The sequence below is a fragment of the Ctenopharyngodon idella genome, chromosome 8 (genome assembly GCF_019924925.1).
Source record: "Ctenopharyngodon idella isolate HZGC_01 chromosome 8, HZGC01, whole genome shotgun sequence".
In the NCBI taxonomy this organism is placed as follows: Eukaryota; Metazoa; Chordata; class Actinopteri; order Cypriniformes; family Xenocyprididae; genus Ctenopharyngodon; species Ctenopharyngodon idella.
In genome coordinates this window covers 34,581,045-34,600,641 of record NC_067227.1, presented here as the reverse complement: position 1 = coordinate 34,600,641, position 19,597 = coordinate 34,581,045, and the positions used below count along the sequence as shown (strand labels likewise).

Genomic DNA, 19,597 nt, shown 5'->3' with positions numbered 1-19,597 from the left:
TTTTTGATGATTTTTTCATTAAACAAACTGAATATCTTCAGTCATTTTGCTTCTCCAGTAAATGTATCTTGACTTAAAGGGGTCATGAACTGCGTTTTTTATTGTTTTATAATGTTTCCTGGGGTGCACTTATAATGTTAGTATGATTTTTACATCAAAAATTGATATAATTTAGAAATAAAAGGCATTTTTCTTACCCTGATTTTAGCCGTTTCAAGGGGCGTGTCTGCTGTGAGACTTCATTGTAAACGCCCACTGCTGTGATTGGCTGACATCTTTGCAAATGAAATAACCAAGTATTACTCTCTCGAAAACTTTAGCACGTTTTTACTATTACAGCTCTCAAGGTTAACTAATCGTGAAAAGCATTACATTTAGATCTATGGCGTTATATTTAGATTGTGTCATGAAAGGTTGCAGTGATGAACATTGAAGTCGATGTTGTTGAGCTCATGAAAGCAGTGATCTCGTCATTGAAACTCAATTTCTGCACACTGACAAATGATTTCATCATAATTAACAGTGCAAAAGCGATGTAACTAAGAGAGTCGTTGAATAAAACAAGAGTTTTGGGCGCATTAAACTTGTGCTGTTTGATTGACAGCTCCAGCGACTGTAAAGGAAGCGTTCTTTGACCGCTTTCTATATATAATTTAATCACAGTTTAAATAACAGATTATTTTCATCCTAAGAGAAACAACGTGAAGTTGAGCGTTTAGTCACTGGTTTGATTTACTGACACACAGACAAAGATCATCTGACTGTACATGAATCATTAATATCAGATCAGGCATCAGAATGAACACAGTTACTGACATGTTGTTGCATTACTGTCGAGTCCATATCGTAAAAGTCTGTTAATGCCGAAATGCGATTGATTTACCAAAGAATCGAAATGAACCGAATACAAATAAATAAAGCTCAACTGAGACATTCACGTTGTTGAAAATAAATAACCATATTCCTAGCATTAGGATCTTTGAAAGGTAATGTTATTTTAGTCCTGTATCGCTCTTCTCTCCTCCTCATCTCACTAACACGCCAGTGGGCGGGGCTAACGCTGCAATGGTGAAGTAGGCGTTGATTTCTTCTGTGGAGGCGGAGTTTCATCTATCTGTAGACACATTCGGGGATCAGTCGTTCTCTGGTTCTGGTGTCAATAAAAGCTTTTATTGGACTAACAAGGAAGTTTTCAGTTCTGAATCTTACAGGATATTCTTACAGTACGATGAACTCTTATATATCAAAAGCTCAAGGAAAAGTTTTCGATTCATGTCCTCTTTAAGAATGTTTAGATATTTGTGCTGGAAAACAAGACAGAAATACTGAGGAAGAACATCATTTCTTGCAGTGATTCTAAAAAAAGTGATTCTAAGTAAATATTTAAGTGAGTAAAATATAAGATATAAGAATAAGATTCTTATTTAAAAGATACTTTTTAATCTAAAAAGTATTTTAATACTTTTTATGTAATAGTAGCCTGCGTTATCTTAGGAAGAGATTTTATTTTATTTTAACGTTCAAGTAAACAGTTTAACTCTGTACAAGATGTATAGAAGTGGTTTTATTTCATGTTTATTTTATTTTATTTATTTTTATTTTAGTAAGAGATGGGAATGATGGTAACAGGGTTGAAGCGAAGTCGTTTTAATAATACAATATGTCAACTAAAATCTAAAAAGATATATAGAGAGAATAAAAAACTTTTTATATTTTTTGTTTTTGTCAAATTGTGCTTGTTTGCTAATACAGCGAGGAGATGAAGAGCAGGAACAGAACAAACAAGACACTGTCATAAACAAATAACAAAACAACACAAATCCAGTAACTTTACTGTATTCTGTATGATTAAAAATATACATACTAAAAGTTGTTGTCGGATATTACTGTAATTATTGACTCAAATGTTAATGAGGGACACATTTGTAGAAACTGGAGCATTTGTTCTTTGGCCCAGTTTTTGTAGAGAAATGCTTTGCAGCAATATTTAATATGTCAAGCTGTCTCTGCAGAATGACCTGTGGGCTTGTGGCTTATGGTCACTGTGTTTTCACTGTGTTTTGCCATATGTGAGACAGGAAGTGGCTGAGCGGGGATTTCCTGCTCAATGGGGACAGTAGCAGAGCTCATGTTCGATCTCCCACTTGCTTTCTGGGCTCCCACGTCACCAGATTAGCTAAAAAAATTCCATCCATAATATGATCATCATCATCATGGCAAGAAATGTATTTTTATGCCAGTTATTTTAGTAATTTGAGACTACTGTTCAAAAGTTTGGAGTCGGTAAAGTTGTTTAATGTTTTGAAACTCTCTTCTGCTCTCCAAGGCTGGATTTATTTGATCAAAAATACAGTAAAAATTGTGAAATATTATTACAATGTAAAATAGCTGTATTCTATGTGAATATCTAGTAAAATGTAATTTATATCCAGTGATCAAAGCTGAATTTTCAGCATCATTACTCCAGTCTTCAGAAATCATTCTAATATGATGATTTGCTGCTCAAGAAACATTTATGATTATTATCAATGTTGAAAACAGTTAATATTTTTATGGAAACTGTGATGCATTTTATTTTCCAGGATTCTTTGATGAATAGAAAGTTCAAAAGAACAGCATTTATTTGAAATAGAATATTTTGTATATATATATAATTATTTTTTTACACTTTCAGTGTAATTTTTTTCTTAGTATTTTTGTTGTGTGAGTTTGTTTTTACTAGTTTTTTTTAAATATGTCTAATATTTATTGAAGTTTTAGTTATTTTACAACATCAAGTTAAACTATGTTTTTATTTGTTAATTTGGTCAATTTAATGCATCCTTGCTGAATAAAAGTATTCATTTATTTAAAAAAAAATACATATATATGTATATATATTAAAATTGTGTATACATATATTTTTTTAATTATTATTTTTTTCATTGTCAATTTTCCATTTTCATTTTTTAGTAACTTTATGTGTTTCTTTTTACTAGTTGTTTTTTTTTTAATATGTCCAATACAGTTTTTATTAATTTTTATTTAAGTTTTAGTTATTTTAGAACAAGTTAAACTAAATGAAAATGAGAGATGTTGCTTTGGCGACTAGCTGAAATAAAATAAGTTTAAGTTTTGTTTATTATTTAATTGTTTCAGTTCATTTTTATTTTATCTCAAGTAACAAAAATGTCTTTTTTATGGATTAAGTTTTAGTTTTATTTAACTAACCCTGTTCCCCTACAGTATTAGGAAATACTTCTTGCACCAAAACAGTTAAACTTTATCTTTACATGAATTTTCCACCGTCTCTCTGACACTGACAGGTACTTGTGTTACTGCACCTTTAAGACTTCTGCACATGAACAGCCTTCTGTTAGCAATAATTATATAATAAACACCACTAATAAACAATGTGAGGTTGTGACAGTTCGAGTATGTCACATCAAACTATTTCAAAAGAGCCAGAAAAACCTTTTTTCCGTGATAAATCCTCATTAATATTCACGCCACCGGCTGTGTTCCTGTGAAGGCATGCGCTGGTGTTGTATGAGATGAGAGGGATGGAGAATAATGCTTCATTCACTGCAGTAATGGTTTTCTGCTGCGTATGCCTTTGATCTGCACATGTGAAGCTGTGATGTGATCAGAGAGATCTTCTGTTCACGCGCTGACGAGTCCTCAGGGCATCGTTAGCCTCTTCCTCTCTGCTGCGCGCTAATTGAGCGAGCGGCGTGTGAAGTGTGACCGCCTGTGTTTTCTGTTTCATCCAGACCACGGAGCATCCCAACCCTGGGAAAAAATACAGCGCGCGGGGATTTCCTCGACACTGCTACTTACCGGACAACGAGAAAGGCCGCAAGGTGAGATTCAAGATCTGATGTGAATCATATCACTGTGGTTTAAACTTTATTTTTACTGTTGTTTTTCAAGACTATATGAAAATATAAAATATAATTAATGCATTTTATTTATTTATTTATTTATTTTTTAATAAGTAGTTCTGTTGCAACAACATAGTGAGCTGCCAACCATCATGTACTGTTGTTCAAAGTTGGGAATCATTAAGATGTTTTAATGTTTTAATGGATTTTATTAGCTCAAAAATTGTGAAATATTATTACAATTATAAGAGTTATAATAGCTGTGATTTATATTGTAAAATGTAATTTATATTTTGTGATCAAAGCTGAATTTTCAGCATCATTACTCCAGTCTTCAGTGTCACATGATCCTTCAGAAATCATTCTGATATGATGATTTGCTGCTCAAGAAACATTTATGATTATTATCAATGTTGAAAACTGTTCATATTTTTGTGGAAACTATGATACATTTTATTTTTCACGATTCTTTGATGAATAGAAAGTTCAAAAGAACAGCATTTATTTAAAATAGAGTCTTTTGTGACATTATAAATGTCTTTACTGTCACTTTTGAGCGATTTAATGTGTTCTTGATGAATAAAAGTATTCATTTCTTTCAAAAACACCAAAAATTGTGAATGTAGACTATTTAGACTATAACTTCTGTTTACGGGTCATTGACGAATAAAGTTTTTAAAAGTGTAAAAAAAAATATAATGGAGATATAATTAATTTTGAAGTTTTATTAAGTGTTAACAATGAGATAATGTGGTTTTTATAATCAATTAACACTGCTTTTGTCATTTTTTTACAAGATGGACAAAATTTGTCACCACAAAAGTACCAAAATCTCGGTTTTACCGAATGACACTTTTGGTTATACCGAATGACGATATTTTCAAACAATCCTAACAGGCTGATATCTAGCTAGCTAGCAAAAGGACAATCAAACATTTTATATTTAGTACAAGTTTTTAAAATATTACAACATTTTGTATAGCGGTTGCACCGAATGACCTGATGTTTCGGGACATGTGTGTGAGTTAAGTTCAAAAAGTTAAAAGAGTGTTAGTTACTTTGCTTCATGACCATGTGGTCCTTTGCAGGTGTCTGAATGATATCACATCCTGTCACATGATAGTGACCACATGACTTGATCCAAAATGGTCCCTTTATATTGGTTACTCCGAATGACATCAATGAAATTCATTTTTCCGGACAGTCTTTCTTATAACAAAGCAACGAGTTCTACACATGATTTTAATACCATTTTGCACTATGTTGATATATGATGTTATGAAATAAAAAATATATACATTTATTACATTTTAAGATATTTTAATCACAAATGAAATGGCTGTACTGGAGTCCAGTTAAACCGAATGACCTTTTGACACTTCAAAATCTTTAAAATCCCTTTATATGTAGCAAAATATAATTAAAACCTTTTGGATTCAATAAAAGAGATCTAGTTGTACTACCTTACATACTTTGTATGTCATGTCTTTGTTTTTTATTATTATTATTAAGGCCTTTAGACCCGTCACGTCATTCATTGACCGGTGTATTCTCTATTCAGTTCTGTGTTGATTTAATTCACTGTCGATGTTCAGTTCAGTTCAAATGTTGTTCTCATGAAGCTGAATTGATAATATGACTGAATATTGTCTTATTTGAAGGTGTTGAAGTTGCTAATCATGGCGTGGGACCGTCGTCTGATCTTCACCATCGGGACGTCCAGCACCACGGGAGAGTCGGACACTGTCGTGTGGAACGAGATTCACCACAAGACTGAGTTTGGCTCCAACCTGACCGGCCACGGCTACCCCGACCCCAACTACCTGGATAACGTGATGAGAGAACTGTCCGCTCAGGGCGTCGGCGAGGACAACCTAAAGGACTGAGGCGGTGCGGGTCGGTCCGCTGCGGGGCACGCAACTGCACACCCACCTCATTCTGAGGCGTTTCTGACCGCTGGAGAGACCTTTGACCTCTCAGCGGCGGCTTGAACAGGGAGCGACGGTCCTCGCTGACTCCGAGTCAGTCCGAGTGGACGATGGAGTGAAGAAAACAACAGTCACAGCTTTCTCTATCTCTCTCTATCTCGTTCTTTTTTTGTGGCTACCCATAATGCAGCTGGGCTCAGACCCAAGTGCATGTGGTGGTTGTATATACACACATTCGTGGTTGACCGATATTGGCCGATGCCTCTACAGATGGCACGTGACGATTTAACGCTTTTTAAAATGACACAAATGCTTATTTTATGCTAAGTTAACACCTCTGATGCTGATAATCACAAAATCACCAGATATCAGATGATTAATAATCGGATTTCCCGATATATCGGTCAGCCGTTGCACCCAATATCTGTTATTTCCATTGGTCAACATGGAGAACTTTTGTTTCCACGTTGTTGTTTTTGCATCACTTTCAGACAGGGATGGTTTTCCTGGTGTTTTCTGCCTGGATTCTTTGAAACATTATCGGTTTGGCCTCCGTATATATGATTAAAGGAGGCCTGTAGTTGTTGGCGTTTGTAGGGATATTTGTGTAGATGGATCCGCGGGGCTGTTTCTGATGTTTGTGCAACCGCTGCATAAAATATGTGCACTTCAAAACATTCAGCTCTTCGGCTCGTGTGCTACTTTTGAACTTCAGAGCAATTAGCGGAGCGAACTGAGATTTGAGGATCCTTCTGTGTGCAGTTTAATATTTAGAGTGAATAAGATGAATAGGATGTCTTCTTGAAATATGCAATGATTCATATTCTATCTTGCTTCGTTTCTCTTTTATGTCATAAATCTGAGAGTGCTTGCAGACGGGTTTGTTTGTGGTCCTTTGCTGTGTTTTGGATACTAGCATACTACTTTACTAGAGTACAGCACACCGGTTATGTTGTATACAGAATTTTAAAAAATAAATGTAGGCGTTATTATCCAGGATAAATGTTTTAAATAGTTGTCTAATGACCACATATTGTCAAAATAATCCAAATTGTGGCTGACATTTCTAGTTCATTTGTCACTAGAAATCAAGTTGAGCATACTGCAGTGGTTCTCAACCACTAGGGGGCCGTGAGATGACTTAAATGATTTAATATATGACAAAACTAAGCTAAAACAAGCATTACAATGAGCTAAAACAGCTAAAAATCAAGTTATTTCTCATTTTAAGTCAACTTTTTTTTTTGTCTTTAAAGAATCAGGTTTTTATAGTTGGTAAAATTAAAAAAAAAAAAAAAACTGAAATAAAATAAATTATGTAAAAAATAAAAATAAAAACTTACATTATTTCAGCTATTTGCTATTTGCAAATAAAAATAAGTGTATATATAAATGTGTATATATATATATATACATTTTACTAGCTATGCCAAGTTCTAAAATATTTTATCGGGTTGAAATTTTAGGTAAAATTAATAACAATAATCAGTGCTGGGTAGATTACTTACAAATTGTAGTCAGTTACTGATTACAAATTACATGACAAAAATTGTAGTTCGTAATGTAATCCATTACATTACACATTTAAGGTAATGTAATCTGATTACTTTTAGATTACTTTTGACCTAACTCGTTTATCACCATGAATTGAACAGGATAATCTTGTACCATATTGATATAAAAATACAAAGAGAAAGAAAATAAATTCCATTGTTTGTTATCAACAACATGAAGTGCATTAAATCTTACATTACATCAGGGTTTCCCAGACTGCGGTTCCTGAGCTTAATAAAAAGTAGAGATGCACCGATACTAAATTTCTCTACCGATAGCCAATTATTCAGAGTAATATTTGCAAATAATGATAATGATAGTTTGGGGGTTCTGACTTTTATACCTTCTTTTAAATTAATAATAATTTCATTATAATTAATAATTAATCATTATATTTTTAGTTATTATATTCTGAAAGAAAACTTTATTCTCTCAATTTCATCAACTTGTTTCAGAATAACTGGTATCTCAAATTAATATTAACACATTAACTAAATTCTGAAGATTAAATTAATATATCTTAACTTTCTGAATGTTATTAATTCATATAATTACTATTAATATTGAACATATATATATATATATATATATATATATATATATATATATATATTTTTTTTTTTTTTTTTAGCATTTTCTTTATACAAATCACAAATTCAGTGCATTTTCCTGCCCTCTTTTGATTGACAGGATATATCGGCCCTGAATATTGGCTGTTTTTAAACTATCTAAACTAACTAAAATTTGCTTTTATCTGCCGATACCGATTATTGGCCGATATATCGGTGCATCTCTAATCAAAAGCATAAAAATGTAAAATTAAAATAGATAATTTTAAAATAAAACACTTACTAAAAAGATATATTTTGTTTACCTGCATGTCATGTGACCATTAACCAACATGAGCTTAATTTGATTTATTATTATTATTTTTATTGGCTTAATTTTATTAACTTAAGGTAAAATCTCAGGGGTTACTTCAAGTAAATATATTAGGTCAAAGAGGTTCAGCTGATGAAAAAGTTGGGAATTCCTGCATTGCATGTAAATATGAAATGGTGTGAATTTGTACGTTTTAATGTGTTTGAAAGACAAAAGCCTTCCAGAGACAGTAAATGCATGTTTAAATTAAATTCAAATAATATTCTTAAATAATATTCAGCGCACTTAAAAGTTCTGTAAATCCAGTGATCAAATGTGTGGGTTTTCAGTGATAGTCACATGACCAGTGTGAAATTCCACAAACCTGGAAGAGCTTGCCATGAATTATTAATAATTTACTGCCATTGTGAGAATAACATGTATTCATGTGATCAATAAAAAGTAACTGTAGTCTGATTACAAGTATTTTAAAATGTAATGTAATCGAAGTACTTAATTTTTGGAATCTGATTACATAATCCAGATTACAAGTAATCAGTTACTACCCAGCACTGATGATAATAATAAAACAAATCTTATCCTTAAATCAGGAATGACTGGAAATTCATGCGTTAAAAAGAACAGGAACCCTGAAGAACATTCAGCTCCTAAAACTTCTGAAATTTAGATGCTTTTTTACAATTTACAGAAACTATAGGTGTTCCCATAGATTAAAATAAGGAATGTGGGACCTTTGAGTCAAAAAGGTTGAGAAACACTGCATTGTGGGATACTGTATTCCATACAGTTTTGGCAAATGCAGATATTCAGCGCACACAGAACATTCACATATACATACAACACTGCAGAAAAAGTAGTATGTTAACATTGTATTCTGAACACAGGCCTGGTGTTTGGTAAAGCCGGAGCTGATAAATCACAACTCAAACTCGTCTCAAGGTTACAGTCGATCCCAGAGACGTGTGTGAAACACACAGTCATTATGCCGCCCGTGGAGACGCGAGCGCAGCCAGTGTTATCCATCACGGCCTGGGCGGTGTGTCTTACTGCTGATCACGTGTGGGTTTGTGACGTCAGAGATGTTTCCCAGCGGCGAGCGATTCCTCTCGTCCCTCTGGGTCTGTGAACTGTTTATTTCTGCTGTGAGTTACAGTCATCTTACAGTCACCGTTCACACTGACAAGCTTTAGTTTTTCAGAAGTATCTGTGCGTTTTTTTGCAAGTGCCATTTGCATTTTTTTTGAAAGAAGTCACTTTTTGCTCCTCAAGGCTGCATTTATTCGATCGAAAATACAGTAAAAACAGCGAAATATTATTACAATGTAAACTAGCTGTTTTCTGTGTGAATATATGTTAAAATGCATTTATTCCTGTGATTCAAAGCTGAATTTTCAGCATCATTACTCCATTTCAGTGTCACATGATCCTTCAGAAATCATTTTAATATGCTGATTTGATGCTCAAGAAACATTTCTGATTATTATCAATGTTGAAAACAGTTCATATGTTTGTGGAAACCGTCATACTTTTGATTTTTCAAGATTGTTTGATGAATAAAAAGTTTTTATTTGAAATAGGATCTTTTGTAACATTATAAATGTCTTTACTGCACTGTAAAAAATTGTTTTCATGATCATGACAATTTTTTCTTTTGTCAAATCAAATTTAAGTGGTTCAGATAACATTCTGTTTATTAAACCAATCGCCTTCATTGTATTAACTCAAATTTTTAGTTTAAAAGAACTCAAAATTTAAGTTAAACCAACAATTCTTTTTTACAGTGTCACTTTTGATCAATTTAATGCATCTTTACTGAATAAAAGCATAAAAACATTTGCGTTTCGTAATATTGTAGCGGTGTCAGTGTGAACGGCCCACAGATCTGCAGTCTTCCTTGAAACGCAGCAACTCTCTGATTGTGTCTGTTCGCATCTTTAGTTATCCTCGTGTCTTGTAATGCTTTAAAGAACTGTATAGAGTACAATATATAGAAGTCAGCATATATACACACATACATTTAAGAGTGTGATTATATCTTTGAAGTGTTTAAATTATTTTTATACTTACACATGATGTACGTGTACATGTACATGTATCTACACACACACACACACATAGACATGTACATATTTGATACATGCTTTTTTGTCAAATCTGACAGTTTGTCAGTAACGTCAGGGACTGTTAACGTGTTCTGAGCGTCTTATATTAGTCGTGCCGTTTCTAGCAATGATCTCCGTTGCTATCGATGATGTCGGTGGGAAGGGTTTGTTTGTGTGACTTTAACTTGCCCACCCAAAGGGGTCGTGTACCTTTATATATCTGCAGGGAATATTAAACATTGTCATTAATACAAGCACTGCTCACATGTGTCTGACATCACTGGAGAGCTCCTTACAAATATAAATGAGCCTGTACAAACCTACATCTTGTGTTGAATCTGACTTTGAGATCAGAGAAGGAAACGTCCCTTTAAGAACTGACAGTCATTAATGTACTATAATAGATTTTATTAATATTTTTGTTTTATATTTTCCCTTTTTATTTTAGTCAAACCTTTAGTAATTTTAATGTTTTTTTAATTAATTTTATTTAAATATTTCTATATAGTTTTATTAACTTTTATTTCAGTTTTATTAATTTTAGTACTCTTAAGCTAAACAAAAATGAGAAATGTTGCCTTGCAAACAAACTAAAAGTTATTTTATTTCAGTTAACTTTTATTTTATTTAAATTAATATAAAAAAAAAAAAGATTTTAGTTTTAGTTGATGATAATCCTCAAAAACGTGTTCAGTTACTAATAAAACAAAACATTTGCATCAAAAAGAAATCTTGATTATAATAAATGGGTTGTTGACCAATAACATGGACATAAACCTTTTGATATTTTGTTTAACAATTTGAAGTCTAACTAGTGCTGTCAAATCGATTAATCATGATTAAAGCGCTGTCAAATTAATCGAGATTAAAGTGCCGCCAAATCGATTAATTGTGATTAAAGTGGTGTCAAGTCGCTTAATCACGGTTAAAGTGGTGTCAAAATTGATGAATCACGATTAAAGTGATGTCAAACCGATTCATCGTGATTAAAGTGGTGTCAAGTCGCTTAATCACGATTAAAGTGGTGTCCAAATCAATTAATCGCTGTTAAAGTGGTGTCAAATCGATTAATCACGTTTAGTGGTGTCGAATTGATTAATTGCTGTTAAAGTGGTGTCAAATTGATTAATCGTGATTAAAGTGGTGTCAAGTCGCTTAATCACAATTAAAGTGGTGTCCAAGTCGATTAATCGCAATAAAGTGGTGTCAAATCGATTAATCGTGTTTAGTGGTGTCAAATCGATTAATCACTATTCAAGTGGTGTCAAAATCAAATTAATCGCGATTAAAGTAGTGTCAAAACAATCTTGATTAAAGTAGTGTCGGGTCGCTCAATCACGATTAAAGTGCTGTCAAAATTGATTAATCACGATTAAATTGCTGCCACATCGATTAATCGCGATTAAAGTGGTGTCAAATCAATCAATAGCTATTTAAGTGTTGCTATATCGATTAATCATGATTAATCAGTTTGACTGCACCTGAATAGTTATTAATCGATTTGGCAGCACTTTAATCACGATTAATCATTAATCACGACTACAGTGTTGACAAACTGATTAACCGCGATTAAAGTGCTGACAAATCGATTAATCACCGTTAAAAGGATGTTAAAGCTATTAACCACGATTAAGCGCATCTAGCAAAAGTTTGTACACACACATTTACAAACTTTACATTGCATCTGACAGAATCGTGATTAATCAATTTGACAGTACTTGAATCATGATTAATCGATTCGGCAGCACTTTAATCGCAATCACGATTAATCGTTAATTGCATCCAACATAAAATACACACACACACACACACACACACACACACACACACGATCGTGATTAATCGATTTGACGGCACTAAATTTAACAATTTATAATCACATTTAAGTTTTTTGCAGTTCACTTCAATCATTTTGTAGTGTGATAAATTAACAATCCATGTAGCCTCTCAATTATAAAGCTCAAATAATTATACATAATACACATATGCCTAATAATTACACACAAATTAGTGTTAAAATGAGTTTTGGATGAAGTGTTTTAAGCTGTAGGACGCTGCTGTCACCGTCTGATGCGTCAACAACCCAAATACTACCGACTAAAGAAACTTTTGTCGAGGTAAATTGAATGTCATGTTTCAGATCTTGTAACTGAATGGTTTGTACAGGTACTGTAGCTTTAATTTGTTGTTGTTCGTCGTTCTCATAGTCTGTGTGTCGTTTCTTCTAGAGATGTTACAAAGAAAAAGGATAAAAAAGGGAGTTTTACGAGAGACTTTGGCGCATTATGCAATTCTGTAAGCGGCGCGTGTTGAACGTTGCGGTGGATGTTTTGTTTTCACCCAGCATGCCGCTCTTTTCAAAGGTGACTAATTAATTAGACCCCCCTCATTAGGCCTGATTAGATCATTTATCACCTGTCCATATGGTTCATCCCAAAATAACTTGACTATATGCGCAATATTTCCGCCGATGGGTTGTTTTGAGTCGTCCTCTCAGCTGCATGATGGTCATGAGATGTTTTCAGGTGAAAGACTCGTTTGGAATAGATAGTGATTTTGGTGTGTGTTTATTGTGGCGGAAGGTGATTAGTCAGGTGATTTCAGACCATATGGCACCTAAAAAGACCTGCTGATTCCAGCCAAATCCGTCGTCATCCCAGATTCATTAGCGTTTTATAATGAAAAGCATTTGTGACGGAATTGAAATAGCGTCGCAGGACAGTTTCCCAGAAGGAAATAAGCTTTCTAATGAGAATACGGCTGAATAATTTTGTAGCTGGCACACATTTAAGTGTGTCACAACCTCAAACCTGCTCTTCTCAGAGATCTTTCTGAATTTATTTAAAGAGTATTGGTAAATGGTGAAGTGGTTGATGATATTGTGTGTTTTGGGGGAAGTTCTTTCTTTCATTTGGCCTCTCACATGATGGATTCAAAAATTGATGTCAAATAAAAAGCGCATGGATTTGTCCTTCATGTCATAGACTCTTACAGGCAATAGAATTAACACGTACATCAAGATAATCTATTTCAAATATCAGACGAATTGTTGTTTGATTAAACAATACAAAGGGCTTTTATGATACGTGTCTTAATGAATCTGTTATGATCTTGTTGCATGTCTGTGTTTCCTGTGAAATAAACCCTCTCCTTGAGCAAAGGGAGACTGATTTGACTTGTTCTTTTCTTTCTTTTCTTCTTCTCTTCTCTTTTGTCTCAGATATATTGTTATTGGCAGCGTTATTAATGTCCAGTGATGGTGAGGAGCTCCGAGCGGCTGATGCATTGGACTTTTACTTTAAGTGCCTCTTTATTTCTCCTGTTTTGTCAGCAGTTATTTGCTCCAAAGCTGAAAATAGAGCCGAGTCGATGAGTGAATATTGACCTGAAGTGATGGTAATGTACAGACATTATCATTATGAAGAGAACTAATAATTTGTGTTTGGTATGTTTAGGTTTTTCTCAAAAACCACCTCAAACTGGGATCTGTAAGATTAAATTGATCAAAAGTGACACGAACAACATTTATAATGTTACAAAAGATTCTATTTCAAATAAATGTTGTTCTTTTGAACTTTCTATTCCTCAAAGAATCCTGAAAATTAAATATATCACCGTTTCCACAAACATATGAACTGATTTCAACATTGTTAATATTCATAAATGTTTCTTGAGCATCAAATCATCATATTAGAATGATTTCTGAAGGATCATGTGACACTGAAGACTGGAGTAATGATGCTGAAAATTCAGCTTTGATCACAGGATATAAATTACATTTTAACATATATTCACATGGAAAACAGTTATTTTAAATTGTAATAATATTTCACAATTTTTACTGTAGTTTTGATCAAATAAATGCAGCCTTGGTGAGCAGACGACCTCTTTCAAAAAAATGACCCCAAACTTTTGAATGGTAGTGTATATAATAATAATAATAATAATAATATATATATATATATTTGTGTGTGTGTGTGAGAAAGTGATTTTATTTATTTTTTTGCATCTTGAAATTCATAGCTGAACTTTAATTTTTCATTCTCAGCAAAATATTAGCAAGTAATAATATTTCCTGTCAAATCAAAATTGATTTTGACAAATTTCACAAACTTATGTTAAATGTCAACTTTATGTAATCACAAATGTAACGCTGTATGAATTATTTGAGGTCAGACTGGATTGTGTGTTTGAGAGAAAGAAACACAAAGAGTTTCACACAGTTTTGTGTAAACGGGTTTTATAGTCAACAGCAAATGCTCTCCGTCCAAAATAAACCAACAAAAGCAAATTACTGCACAAGAACGCAAATGTTTTAAATATATATTTGGCCAAAAAACAAAATAAATCAACTATTTTCAGCTGTTTTCCTGCACACACATGCTCACACAACCCAAAAACACTGTTTGGCACAATGAAAAGCCTCTTTAAAAAGCCAAGATTATTCGGAAAACCAGGTCGTATTTTTTTTTTTTTTTGACAAATAAATAAAACCACCAAAATTGGCCTAAACGAACCAACTACCACCCAGAGAACTGATCAAGAAACATCTAAACCAAAAACTAACTGCAAAAAATGATGTTCTTCCTCAGTATTTTTGTCGTTTTCCAGCACAAATATCTAAACATTCTTAAATCAAGATACATTTACTGGAGCAGAGAAATGACCGAAGATACTGAGACTTGTTTACTGAAAAATGTATCAAATGTTGCTTAAAACAAGAACAAATATCTTTCCATGGGGTCTGAAAAATAATCTTTGAGTTAAGTTGATTTTTTTCTTGTTTTAAGCACAAACTCACTTAATTTTTGATACATTTATCATTAAACAAGACTTAATATCTTCAGTCATTTCTCTTCTCCAGTAAATGTATCTTGATTTAAGAATGTTTAGACATTTGTGATGGAAAACAAGACACAAGTACTGAGCAAGAAAGTCATTTTTTGCAGTGGATGACAGAGAGCGCAACTGGATGTCAAGCGTCTGATTGGCTGCCCCCGTTTCAGTTTTACACCGCTAACCTGGATTCAGTGTAACCTGGTTGTGTCCACAGCAATGGCAAATCTAGAACATGGCTGGATGTTTAAATTCACTTTAAACATAAAACAATAAATGTTCATTACAAGATATATGGATCCTTTGTGTGCAAATATAAAAATATTACAATTACAATATTAATCAAGTTCATTTGGTCGAGAACTAGTTCACCTGCATGGAAGAAAAGCCAGAAACCAAATTGCACAAAAGTGTCCAGTGTGTGTGTGTGTGTTTGTTTGTGAATTAGTGTGCGTGTGTTTGTGAGTGTGTGTATCTATGTGAGAGTGTATGTGTGTTTGTGAAAGTGTGTGTTGTGTGTGTGAGAGTGTGTTTGTTTGTGAATTAGTGTGTGTGTGTGAGAGAGTGTGAGTGTGTGTGAGAGAGTGTGAGTGTGTGTGCGTGAGTGTGTTTGTGAATTAGTGTGTGTGTTTGTGAGTGAGTGTGTGTATCTATGTGAGAGTGTGTGTTTGTGAGAGTGTGTTGTGTTTGTGTGTCTGTGAGTGTGTGTGTGAGAGTGTGTTTGTGTGTGAATGTGTGTGTGTCTGTGTGCGTGCGAGTGTGTATGCATGAGTGTGTTTGTTTGTGAATTAGTGTGTGTGTTTATGAGTATGTGTATCTATGTGAGAGTGTATGTGTGTTGTGTGTTTGTGTGTCCGTGTGTGTGTGAGTTTGTTTGTGAATTATTGTGTGTGTTTGTGAGTGAGTGTGTATCTATGTGATTAGTGAATTAGTTTGTGTGTGTTAGTTGTTTGTGTGTGAGAGTGTGTTTGTGTTGTGTGTGTGTGTGTGTATGAGTGTCTGTGTGTGAGAGTGTTTGTTTGTGCGTGTATGAGTGTGTGTTGTGTTTGTGTTAGTGTTTGTCAGTGTATGTGTGTTTTGTGTCTGTGAGTGTGTCTGTGAAAGAGTGTGTGTGCGAGTGTGTGTTTGTGTTGTGTGAGAGTGTTCGTCTGTGTGTGTGTGTGTGAGTGTGAGTGTGTGTCAGTGTATGTGTGTGTGTGTGTGTTATTTAGTGTAATGCCAAGCAGAGACTGATTTCAGAAGCTACAGTCGGACGTCTGAGTAAAAATTCACCGAGATTAAAAACACTTGAAGGTACAAATACATAAAAATGTTTCCACAGACATTCATCAATAACTGGAGTTTGATTCAGAAACATTGCATAATTCGATAGTACAGTTTGTGCGAGTTCTTCTTTGACAAACTCTTGAGCGCTGGAGCTGAAGCGTGGAGTTCATCATGTTCTCTGTGAGGTCAGGATGAACGCACCGCTCTCGTCTCGCTCTCGGCTCTGGAAGGTCGAATGCGCTCGTTCTAAATCCAGAACCACGTCCAGCAGACGAGCGGCCACGGCACGAGCGCGCTCAGATCGGCCCTGCGCAGACACTGACACACACAGGAAATGATTTAACATTTACACTGGGTTTGTTTGGCCCTCAGAGAGCAGATCATTACAGGTGTGTGTGTGTGTGTGTGTGAGAGGAAGATGAGGCGAGTCTGACCTGATGAAGGCTGACTGGCTTTCAGCGGCATCTCTTCCTGTTCAGCCGTCTCCATTTCCTGTGTCTCCAAGTACTGCTTCCTGTGTCCCGAACATCAGCAGAATCAACAGAGGAGCACAATGAGGATTGTTTTCTTACAGAAATGTACCATGGTAACTATAAAGTACTAAAAGTTACTGCAGTTATTAATTAATATGGGATCTTTTTTGATGATTGTGGTGATTAAATTCATATTAATCACTGTAGAAAGCTCCAAAACATGTCAAGATCATATTTAATAAAGTATAAATAACAAAAATAAAATAAAATTATATATTGCACAGTAAAAATGAAGCCTAATTTTAGACTTTTTAGTTATAGTTAACTAAAACTAAAACCATAACAAAAATGTTTTACAAAAAATGTTAACTGATATAAAATAAATTATTTAAAAAACCTTATTTTGTTTCAGGTAGTTGATAAGGCAACATTACTTATTTTCATTTAATTTGGCTTGAAGTACAAAAATAATATTAAAATATTAATAAAAACTTCAGTATATAGACATGTTTAAATAATAAATAAAAATAAAAATGACAACGCATCAAAATTACTTGAACATTAAATTTAAAATGATATATATATATATATATATATATATATATATAAAATATAAAAACAAAAACTAATTCAAAATACTATAATAATATATACATGACACTAAACACTGATTTTAGAACAATTATGATTTCATTGCATTTGCATTGTGGCAATTAAGAATATTTAATCCACAAATCCTCATTACTGTAATGTGAAATAAATATGGCAAAAGATTTCTTCATGACATTCACCAAGCCTATGGATATATATATAATACATTTGCATTTATGCATTTAACAGACGCTTTTATCCAAAGTGCCTTAAATTGCATTTAATGTATATGTGCATTGAAGGTATAATAATAATAATGTTTTATTAATTATACTACATATATTGCCGGTCCCTCTTTGATTTCTGTCATTACAGCAGCGACACCTGCTGGACGTTTGCAGTATTACAGCACACACAGACCTGAGTTTGTCTCGGCCCTGCAGCAGCTCTTTATAAACGATCTGTGTTTCAGCGTCAGGATCTAACGGGTCGCTCCAGTCGCCCAGCGTCACGGCAGAATGAGTCCGACTGCAGCCCGACGCTGACACACACGCACACACACACAAAAAGAGAGGACTGTGAGTAACACACAAAATAGTACAATAGGTGCAGTTTAAGTACGGTTAATGTGCAGGTGAATCTCACACACACCTGTGCGGTCGGGCTGCAGGCAGCAGGTCCATTTGTTTCCTCGATGAGCTCCTGGATGAAACGACGGCAGCATGTGTTCGTTATAAATACTCACCTTCCTGATGGCCGACAGCCACTGATTGAGTTCATTGACATTCTGAAACACACACATGTACCTTATTATTTCTGTTCTGATGCACACTAAATACTAAATATGTCATACAACATATACTGTAGTGTGTAGGTAGCAAGAAATGCTGTAATGTGTGTACTGTATCTGTCTGACTGTATCAGGTGATGTGACGCAGTGTGTGTGTGTTTTCTGTCACCTTGCACTGCAGGTATGTGGTGTGTAGTTGTCCCTCCGTGTCCTGTGTAATGACCTGCATGACGTTCTGTAGCTGAAAGGCGTTTTCATCCACTCGCTCCACCGCACGCACACGCTGGATGAGAATAGAGGAGCGAACCTGAAACACACGCAGAGCGTGAATGATGAACACACAGCGACAGATGAAGAGTCAGACAGACAGGTGTGTGTTTGTTTCACTATATTAGTGAGGACATTGCATAGACTTCCACTGATTTTATATCAGGTTAATGATGGTTTCTGTGTCCTAACCTGACCTCTGACCCCCTAAACCTACACATCACAGAAAACTTTCTGCATTTTTAGATTTACAACACTTCATTCAGTATGATTTACAAGCTGTTTTACTCATGGGGACCTAAATTGTCCTCATAAGGTCAAATTTTATTGGTATTACTATTGGTATTTGGTCCCCATAACGTAGGGAATACCAGGAACACACACATACACACACACACTCACACACACTCACTCACTCACAGACACACACTCACACATCTCAACTCAGCACTTTCCAAACATCAAAAGCCAAGAGATGATAATGAACCTACAGCTAATGACACTCCATCCATTCATAGAAGAACACACACTCACACACATATGTGTTTTTACAGGTGGACCCTCATATGTGTGTGTGTGTGCACGTTTTTGTGACATATCGGGACACAAATGTGTATAATGACATGGGTATGACAGGTATTACAAGGAGAGGGTGACTTATGAGGACATTAATGTCTTATAAATTGGAGTAAAGGCTTATAAATCATGCAGAATGTGATGGGTAGGGTTAGGGGTAGGGTTGGTGTAGGGCGATAGAAAATACGGTTTGTACAGTATAAAAATCATTACGCCTATGGAGTGTCCCCACAATTCACAAAAACAAACCTGTGTGTGTGTGTGTGTGTGTGTGTGTGTGTCAGACCTGCCAGTCGGGGCTCTTGGCGTAGGACAGCGACTCTGAACTGAGCCAGAAATATCGTTTCTTAAAAGTGAAGCGTTTGAGCAGCTGAGGTCCTTCAGCTTTGTGTTTCTGCAGGAAACCCTCCTTCACGATGACCGACGGCAAAAACACGGCGCGCTGCGGAGCCTCACACACTGCAGAGAC

The 19,597-nt window shown here is 34.6% G+C and overlaps 3 protein-coding genes and 1 long non-coding RNA gene across 34 annotated transcripts in view; 3 read left to right on the top strand and 1 right to left on the bottom strand.

The window, feature by feature from the left end:
- Positions 1-13,504, top strand: part of LOC127517459 (E3 ubiquitin-protein ligase DTX1-like) — a 185,519-nt gene extending 172,015 nt beyond the window's left edge. For 3 of the 4 annotated variants that reach the window (XM_051903161.1, XM_051903159.1, XM_051903162.1), the window contains exons 9-10: positions 3,753-3,842; positions 5,525-13,504. In XM_051903161.1, coding sequence (XP_051759121.1) covers positions 3,753-3,842; positions 5,525-5,749 — 315 coding nt within the window. In that variant the 3' untranslated portion in view covers positions 5,750-13,504. Of the gene's footprint in view, positions 1-1,752; positions 2,487-3,752; positions 3,843-5,524 lie in introns of those variants that run through there. The other variant, XM_051903163.1, reaches the window with a different exon arrangement.
- The window catches only part of LOC127517460 (E3 ubiquitin-protein ligase DTX1-like), a 185,519-nt gene extending 172,015 nt beyond the window's left edge, over positions 1-13,504 (top strand). Inside the window, exon 11 of the transcript XR_007931252.1 lies at positions 7,054-13,504. The gene's annotated coding sequence lies outside the window, so the exon portion shown is untranslated. The remainder of the gene's footprint in view (positions 1-7,053) is intronic.
- The window catches only part of LOC127517456 (rasGAP-activating-like protein 1), a 202,545-nt gene that overhangs the window by 124,622 nt on the left and 58,326 nt on the right, over positions 1-19,597 (bottom strand). For 8 of the 28 annotated variants that reach the window (XM_051903142.1, XM_051903144.1, XM_051903139.1 and 5 more), the window contains 4 exons: positions 19,415-19,587; positions 18,455-18,592; positions 18,147-18,282; positions 17,916-18,036 (listed from right to left, as the gene is read on the bottom strand). The exons of 11 other annotated variants lie outside the window; for them this stretch is intronic. In XM_051903142.1, coding sequence (XP_051759102.1) covers positions 17,916-18,036; positions 18,147-18,282; positions 18,455-18,592; positions 19,415-19,587 — 568 coding nt within the window. Of the gene's footprint in view, positions 1-14,552; positions 16,750-16,865; positions 16,946-17,915; positions 18,037-18,146; positions 18,283-18,454; positions 18,593-19,414; positions 19,588-19,597 lie in introns of those variants that run through there. 9 more of the 28 variants (XM_051903154.1, XM_051903140.1, XM_051903156.1 and 6 more) reach the window with 8 other exon arrangements.
- On the top strand, positions 16,884-18,651 carry LOC127517465 (uncharacterized). Its single transcript, XR_007931255.1, has 3 exons — positions 16,884-17,017; positions 17,871-18,073; positions 18,467-18,651. It is a non-coding gene; the product is annotated as an uncharacterized LOC127517465 (long non-coding RNA).